This window comes from Urtica dioica, chromosome 11, assembly GCF_054948205.1.
Source record: "Urtica dioica subsp. dioica isolate 48M chromosome 11, U.dioica_male_clone48M_v1_H2, whole genome shotgun sequence".
NCBI lineage: Eukaryota > Viridiplantae > Streptophyta > Magnoliopsida > Rosales > Urticaceae > Urtica > Urtica dioica.
The window spans coordinates 17,399,234-17,407,873 of NC_142766.1; the positions used below are offsets into that span (position 1 = coordinate 17,399,234).

An 8,640-nucleotide genomic window follows, 5' to 3' on the forward strand; every position below is an offset into this window, starting at 1 on the left:
GCTTACTGTTCTAAGATCTGATTTTGGTGTCAGCTAGCTCATCGAGGACTTTCAAAGTTGAATGTATGTTCAAAGGCAGAGAAAAGAGAACAAGGGTCCCAAATTACGTACAAACGGCATTACAGTAATTTACAGCTCTCTCAGTAAAAAGAAAGGCATGTATGGTCAATGATACATAGCTGGCTCTATAATAAGCACGGAAATACAATATTTTTTTTAAAGGCCCTTGGAAATATTTAAGCCAATGCCAACCTAACAAAATGTCTCAACGCCGTGGAAACTTCCACTATACACCAACAGATCAACATACAAAGTCCTAACATCCTGATTATTTTTCAACTGAATTAAAAAACCATTCTAGTTGTGTTAAATCTGGAATAGATGTTTAATGCAATTGTTTTTAAATAAATACTTCGATATCACATCAAACATCACTTGCAGAATCTCGTAATTGAACCCCTCTTTTATTTAATTGAAAAATCAGGATGCTGGCACAACTCTTCTATATTTTCGTTACTAACAAACCTATATATGTAAAGCTTTTTCATTATTATTTATGTGGTTGGTTTGTGCCTCCCTCGGGGCTTCATGAATCCCTGAAAAATGTATCAAAATATTATTGATCTAACCATTAAATTGAAGTGCATGTTTCGTCAATGATGTAATGCCCAATCTATAAATATTGTATCATACCTCAAAAAATATGGAGAATTCGTGTAGCCTGGAGGGCCAAGGTCCTAATAATAAAGCGAACCTGCATATCAAAAGACAACGTCAGATATTCTCTCAACAAAATGCGTACTCTTAAGAAGTTAAAACAATCGAATTAATCAGAATATGTCATTTGGAACTACCTTGCCACCAATTTCCACGAGAAGCGTCCGTGGAATTATTTCCGTTTGAATCATCTTCACTAGCGTCCTTCTTGATCTAATCCATTGTCACACGAGATATATGGTCAAATAATACAACTAGGTGTATATATATTTCTTTAGGAAGCCTAAAAAACTATCAATCGTCACTTCATTAATACAACATGGCAAAATGCGTTCGTTTGGGTTTTATTTAAGTCTGGCGAGCCAATGACACCCCGACCACGGAAGGACATTCTAGACTAGAGCGATCGAGCGAGCTAATGAATAGAAAATCTCGACATGACCGGACAAAGCTGACCTCGGGCAAGAAAGACTTGTGTCAATTGTCCTTGGCCGAGTCCTAAAGATTGGATCAGATATATGTTCGGGCTTTGTTGGACTCTGAAACCATGAAAAATATCATGGAGTTTCATCTCAAAATCAATTGACAAAGAGAGCAGTAAGCTGTTATAAATCTTGTTAATTCTAGTCTCTGTACAATATCGAATTTCTAAAAAAACAAACTGCCAATTCATCACTTGATCCAGTCATCCCTCTAAATTCGAATAGGTTATAAAGGGATGTAGAGTCGAGTACTTGAAATCAATCAAGTTTATCTATTTTGCCTAGCTCAGTTTCATGGACAATCAACTCTTGATCAAAGAAGTCCCAGTTATCTGGACAAACAAACAATCTCTTTTCCAAAGTGAAAGAAGACTCACTGGTGGGTAATTTGGAGAGGTATGGTTAGTGGGGGAGCGAGAGTACACGTCTTGACCGCCGTAATAAAGAGAAGAACTCAGATGACACGGTTCCAATTTTTGCTCCGGCGGTGTCGAATTCCGGTCCTTGATATGCCGACCACCTTCGCCACCAATGGCTACACAAGTTCACAACACATGTACACAAGATATATATATATATATATATATATATATATATATATATAAATTATTTTACCTATCAATTAGCTAATAAAAATATAGGTAACAAGTCAGTTTAGACGTTTGAGATTGTTATATAGCCCACGTTTGGCAAATAGCCAAAAACATGACGTAGCATTCTTGATTTGCCCTTTCATTGAAAAAAAAAAAAAAAGGTGAAGTATTTACGTCAATTTATGGGTGTATCTACGTGAATGTGATTATTTACCAAAACGTTGACTAAATAGCAATTTCAAAGGGTAAATATGGCTTACCTAATGAACTAATAAACAAAGGCTAATTCAAAAGGCTTGCCATTTGTTGACAAAATTATGTTACTTCACGCTAAGTATCAAAAATCACATATTCCTCTTTCTATTATAGAAAATCTAACCTGAGCTTCCATGTTTGGTGGTTGGCCAAGCTTGATTTCTTTGCCAAGATCCTACATCCGCCGAGTTCCTTCTCGTCAACTATATTTCATCAACAAAATTATTAATCAATTATATTTGGTAACATGTCCTAATTACAGACTTTGCTCAGATTATATACCCTATAAAGCAATACCTTATTTTTCTTTTTTCTGTTTAATAATCCAAATGGGCTATTTTACATTTTTTGTTTATCCAGTTCAATTATAAATTAACTGTTTTAAAATAATGATAGTAATAAATTAATCAATTCCAGTCATCCAATAGAAAAAAGCTAAGAGAAAACTCTAATCCATGAAAGCCTTCCGTCCGTCAGATAGAACAAAATAATTATATTATATCAAAGTGACATACGCGAATCAACATTTAAAAAAATAAAAAACCATCCTGCTATATATATATATATATATATATATATATATATATATATATATATATATATTGTAATTAGATAAGGATATTACGTGCCTTGGACGGTGGAGGAAAAATGGAGGCAAAAATCCCTGTTGATTGTGGATCGGTTGAGGCATCGTTGACACCAAAAAGCTCGGCGGTGAACGATGATGAGCCTGAATTGACTCCTTGCTTCTTCTTACCCTCCATTGACTCTCACTCTCCTTTGTATATGTGTCTCGGTGGGAATATTTATGTGTCTATCTATATATGTATATAAATAAGCGCTGTCAAGACAAACTGGCTGACAAAAGATCTCTGACAAATCAACTCGAACAAGAAAGAAAAGCTAGTTATGGAATGACTTCTTTATCTGAAATACCACTCCAAATTTATAGCAAGGAAATATTTCCGGTCCCAAATACGGCACTAATTTAGTTCCGCCCATGTGCCATCGTCACCACCCACAGAAAGGAAAGAAAAAAGAAAAAAGAAAAGAGTTGTGTTCTGTTTTTCTATTCCTATTATATGATTTCTTATCTTCTAAATATTTTTCTATGTTCTAGAATATAAAATAATATTTATATTCATACCATATCATATCACGCCAGAATCATCATCATCATCACCATCCACCGATCGTATCATATCATCATAGTTTTCCCACGGCACTAAATAAATAAAAAAGATAAGTGCCACGTGCTCTCCACATGTCACCCAGATGGGCAAACCAGGTGCCACGTGTTCCAATGGGATAAATTTTCTTCTAGTTTTTGGCTTCTCACGATAAAAATTAACAAATAATCCAAATTTAATTCCTCTTAATTATTGTGGCCAAAATAATATCGGTCGTATTTATGTTATTGATGTGTCGTCATTCCATCCAATAAGACTAAATCTGACCTTTGTCCCTTCCTACCTAGCCAATGAATTGTTTATTTTTTGGAGTGATTTTTTTTTTTTTTTTGCTTTGAATGCAAAAGTTACAACTTACAAGTTGTAAAGGATTGGATCCAGATATAGAAGGAATTAAAAAGAAAAATACGAAAAGCAAAAGAGAAATATGCCTTGTGAACCCACCAAGGAATATGTAGATAAGGTAGCATATTTTTGTGTCCAAAATAGTGGCCGATCGAGTCTCCAACAATATTAGTCCACTTCTTTAAAAATCAACGAGGACTATTGTATGCGTCAAATTAAGAAAACAATATAATAATAAAAATAATAACTTGAAAAGCTATGTAGCACATGAAAATGTATGACAAGTCACATACGTATAGAACAGTCGCAGAAAAATCCATATCTTTTTATCTGTTTTTGCCGGGTCTCATATCAACGTCTTATTATCTGTATAGGTTTTTGTGGATATGCATATATATATATATGGCTAATAAGAAGTGGGGTTTGATTTTTGGAGTATTGTGGAAAATAATAGTATAATAAAGGCTGGGTGAAGGAAAAACAATTTCAAGGGTTTGAGATGTGATTAATGATTGATTTTATTTGGTCTTTTTTCGCGGCACTAGTTTACTAGTTGCTTTAGATATCCTACAACATTATCCTAAGATGACATAAGCAGAAATGGATACAGTTGGTTTGTTGTCTGACCCTTTAGAAATAGGGAACTAGAAATGTTATTGACAAAAAAAAAAAAATAGTAGGCATTTAATTTAAGATATTTGCAAGTTGGGAACTTGCTTATATATGCGCTTCAACATCCTCAAGTTTATGCACTTTTAAATGAAGAAAAAAAAAAAAAAAGAAAAAAAAAAAAAAGAGAAGGCTAATATTTTTCAGATTGGTACGGGAAAATCTTTTTTTTTTTTTAACTATGATTTGAACCGAAAAAAGAAATAGATATTGCATTAGAATAAAGGTAAAGATTTTCTAAAAAGAAGAAAGGTATAGTAACTAATAAATATAATAAAAAAAAAAAAGTTTGACCGGTGAAATTCCTATCGGATCAATATTATCTACTAATGGTATAGAGTCTAAGGAATTTTTTATTTTTATTTTATATTTTTTTTGCTGCTGTATTAGAGAATGGGATGTCTAATTCCTTGAAATCTACATCTATAAATGGGATATATTATAAAACGTGAGCGGCAGGATTCGAACCTGCGCGGGCAAAGCCCACATGATTTCTAGTCATGCCCGATAACCACTCCGGCACGCTCACTACATGTTGAAGCTGGCTAAAAAATTCTAATAGATTCAAATTACCATATATTTTCGGAGAGAGAATATCATATTTCGTATTTTAATACGAGCTATACATTACATTCTATTGATAATATATGCTCATGTGTACACGTTGTGTTGATTAAATTAATTATTCTATAGCAAAACCGTCAAAGATTTCATATTTTCTACTGAACTTTGTAAAACGTTGTTAATTTTTCTTGAGCTTGTATAGCTTTCTAAAACTTCGTTATTTTGCATATTTATAAGTTTCAAGGCTATGCAGTCAACATGTCATGATATATATCTCTTTTGATATGATAAATTTTGTTGAACAAAATATATCAAACAAATTTGGATACGAAGTGATATACTACGGTTCATACTTAATAGTCATAGTTTTAATAAATGAAATAAATGTGTGTTCTCTCTCGTATAAAATAATGTATAACCTTTTATCTCATGATACATATCTCTTTTGATACCGTAAATTTTGTTTGGACAATATATATCAAACAAATTTAGATACAAAGTAATATACTACGGTTAATAAAAAAAAAGTCATATTTTTTATAAATTAAATAAATGTGTATTCTCTCGTATAAAGTCTAAAAATAATGCATAACTTTTAATCTAGACTTCTACTTTTGATAAATTTGGTACTGTTGGAGTTGAAGCCCAACATCGTTTTTCGGAAGCCAAACCCATTTGCTCAATACGAACGACACTGAGCCAGTGAGGCCGAGAGTGTTTACACGTGCCACAAGGATTACCGTTGGATTTGATCAAATCTGACGGACGTGCTTCAAGCAACACCGCTGTATAAAAGGAAGCTTTGACTGTGGTCTTCAATTATTTGACCTAATCTCTTCTTCTCGTTGTCCTCTGCTAGAGTTTGAGCGATTTCTCTTCTTCTTCTCTGAATTTTCTTGAGTGCGTAACTGGGTTTGAGCGATTTCTCTTCTTCTTCTCTGAATATTCTTGAGTGTGTAACTAGCCTGTTCGATCGTCTTGATCGTTAGCTCCTTGTGAGAGTTATGTAATCGGTTCATCGTACTGTGAATATTTTCTCCGACCGGAGCTCGATAGGTATTAGGATTCATATCAACAAATTGTTAGTTTGAGTCTGAACCTCGGTAATCCGTTGTGTTATTTATTTTTCTTGTTTTTGGTTCTGTGTGTGATTGTTTGGTAGAACTCGTCTTTAGACAATTAATTTTAGGGCAAAAGTCCCTACAAGTACCAATGTGAACGTCTCAACGAGAGATAAAGCAACAAATATATAAATTGACTCAACTAGTAGAAACTTTGATATTTTGGACTAAAATAGTAACAACTATGTTTTGAACACCTTTACTAGTAATTGAAGACTTATATATCTACGGTTATTGTTAATTATAGATTTGTAAGTCTAGTTTATGGCAACTATATACTTTCATGCCTACAATTACTAATAATTACCGCAAATTTTTTAGCCACCGCAATTTATATTAAAACCGCTCCAACAGATGCATGGTATACAAAATTTCATGCATTAACAGCACATTCGGCACAGAAATTTAATCATTGAGTCACAACACTTCCGAGGAATAAATTTCCATTAATTATTTACAAAAAGGAAGAAAGATTTTAGGAGGTTGAGTTGATTAAATCGAGTGCTACATTACATTGCACATACATCTGTTTTTACGATAATAAACCAGAAGCAAGAAGAGCGTAATTTCAGAAACCAACCCAAACTCCTAAAACCTCACTACCTTTCCTAAACCGTAAACGGAAAAGAATCCTCGTGGCTTAAAGACGATATAGATGAGGAATGTCTCTCTTTGGTTGACTTACTTCTGCACCATGTTTCTCTTTCATGATATGGAAAGAATATATGCCTTCAACAGAACAACAGCACGAGGAACACACTTATTTTTTTTCACCAAGAAAACCATTATAGAGACTAAAAAAAATATGAGATAATGGAGCTCGGAATCCAAAACCCCAAACTCCTAGACCTCACTAGTGACCTATACAAGATAATAATAGGAAAAGAATCCTTGTGGCTTGAAGATATAGATAGTGAAATTTTTTCCCTTTGGTTGACTTAAGTCCTTATCATGCTTCTTCTTTTTTTTTCGGATTGAAAATTAAGACACAGAATATATGCCTTCAACAGAACAGCAATATGAGGGAAAGCAAAGTCACCATGGCTTCCTAGCAAAGCACACAAAAATGTCACCAATGGAAAAAAAATAAATGAACCAACCCACCAAGAAAACAATGATGGAGAAAGTATATAAAAAAAAAAAAAAAAAGGAATAATAGGAGCTCGGAAATCCCAACCTTAACAGGCGCCGAATATCTCTTCCGGAGGGTCGTACATGTGTTTTTCGGGAAAAAGCTCCTCGAAGTCTTGCTTGACTTTGTTCCTGAGAAGAGGGTGTGGCAAGAGACCCTTGAGCAGGACCCTGAAGGGCAAGGGCTCGGGCGGGTCCGGGGACTTTTTCATGTCCTCGAACACGTTCATCGCGTCCCCGGGAGAACCTGTATTCAAGAATCCCCTGATGATTTCGGTGTAGGTTTGAGAATCGGGAAATAGATCCGCCTCTTTCATCTGCTTCCATAGAAGCATAACTTCGTCCATTCTCTTGGACCTCGCTAGCGAAATGATCAAGTCTTTGTACAGATACACGTCCGGCTCGTACCACTCTTGCTTTCTTATTACGTCAAACATCTGATAATTTTCAATAAATAAAACGTTTATGAGATCTCAGGGTTAAGCCATATTAAAAATATGAGGAAGAAGTTCTTTCAGGTATTTAATCAAACACCTTGCGAGCATAGTGCGAATAGAAAGAAAGAACGAACCTTCATAGACAATTTGACCTCCTCTTGGCGCTCAAGCTCGCAGAGAACAGCGACCATGTCAATCTTCAAAAGCCTCAGAACGTGGACCTTGATGAACTTATCAAGTTTCTCTGGGTCGCCTTTGAACCTCTTGAGCCCCGTAATGACGAAGAGCGCTTCTTTCCCGATGAGCTTCCTTGCCCTCCAAAGCGGTCCTCTGGGCCTACCGTCACGGAACGCTCTGAAGCCGAACCAGCACAAGGTTTTCGGCAGATCCATTTCCGGCGCTGCGAGCATCGGTTTCGCCGCGGCAAAAGCAGGCTCTTTGACCGTTGGTCTGTGCATCGCTCCGAACAGCACCGAGCGCAAGATCGAAGGTTTTGATCTGGACATAGCCCGGAACGCCATATTGGGCCACCGATTGAAGAAGTTACTGAGGTTTTAGCGACGGATGATAGATGCAGTGGCTGGGGTTTTAAGGAGAAAGAGAAGTGAGAAACGACATCGCGTTTTGCCTCTTACATGTTCCGTCGTCTATTTTGAAGAGGGTAGGATTGTCCATTAACGTGGTTTATTTATTATTTCGCAAAATAAATTAAACATTAATTATTTTTACAATTTTATATGTTTGATTGACTAATAACTCCCTTTTATATATACAGGGCCGGCCCAAGGGGGGGGCGAGTGGGGCAACGGCCCAAGGCCCCCTCCCAAGTAAGGCCCTTTTTTTTTTCTTTTTTTTTTTTTTTTTTTTTTTTCCTCCTGGTCTGCATTAAACCCCAGCCCAAGTATTAATTAAACCTAACAGCGTTTTAGTTGTGCCTTTTCGGGCAATTAAGCCCATTCTTTAATTTTTTTTCTTGGTTTGCATTAAATCCAGCCCAAGTATTAAACCTATTAGCGTTTTAGATGTGCCTCTTTGGGCAATTAAGCCCATTCTTGGAAAAAAAATAATGGTCTGCATAAAAAACCAACGGTAAAAATGTATGACAGTAAAAATCATTTTTCATTGATACAATATTG

General features: G+C 35.4%; 2 protein-coding genes and 1 non-coding gene across 5 annotated transcripts; all 3 read right to left on the bottom strand.

Moving 5' to 3' along the window:
* Positions 1–103: 103 nt before the first annotated feature.
* LOC149381833 (uncharacterized) lies at positions 104–3,246 on the bottom strand. 2 transcript variants are annotated; one of them, XM_089630668.1, is made up of 6 exons: positions 2,677–3,126; positions 2,172–2,250; positions 1,577–1,734; positions 855–930; positions 694–754; positions 104–596 (listed from the first exon to the last, which is right to left on the bottom strand). In XM_089630668.1, exons 1-5 carry the CDS (start codon positions 2,809–2,811, stop codon positions 738–740), a joined length of 465 nt encoding a protein of 154 aa, XP_089486794.1. In that variant the 5' UTR covers positions 2,812–3,126; the 3' UTR covers positions 104–596; positions 694–737. The 2 variants fall into 2 exon arrangements, with proteins under 2 accessions (XP_089486794.1, XP_089486793.1); XM_089630667.1 differs by lacking the exons at positions 104–596; positions 694–754; positions 855–930 and adding exons at positions 952–1,256; positions 3,195–3,246 and having other exon boundaries at positions 2,677–2,865.
* A 1,452-nt stretch (positions 3,247–4,698) lies between these two features.
* Positions 4,699–4,780, bottom strand: TRNAS-AGA (transfer RNA serine (anticodon AGA)). Its single transcript has one exon. It is a non-coding gene; the product is annotated as a tRNA-Ser (tRNA).
* Positions 4,781–6,479: 1,699 nt separating this feature from the next.
* Positions 6,480–8,076, bottom strand: LOC149381835 (Pentatricopeptide repeat (PPR) superfamily protein). 2 transcript variants are annotated; one of them, XM_089629973.1, is made up of 3 exons: positions 7,639–8,076; positions 7,114–7,504; positions 6,480–6,980 (listed from the first exon to the last, which is right to left on the bottom strand). In XM_089629973.1, exons 1-2 carry the CDS (start codon positions 8,023–8,025, stop codon positions 7,115–7,117), a joined length of 777 nt encoding a protein of 258 aa, XP_089486099.1. In that variant the 5' UTR covers positions 8,026–8,076; the 3' UTR covers positions 6,480–6,980; position 7,114. The 2 variants fall into 2 exon arrangements, with proteins under 2 accessions (XP_089486099.1, XP_089486098.1); XM_089629972.1 differs by having other exon boundaries at positions 6,480–6,984.
* Positions 8,077–8,640: the final 564 nt, after the last annotated feature.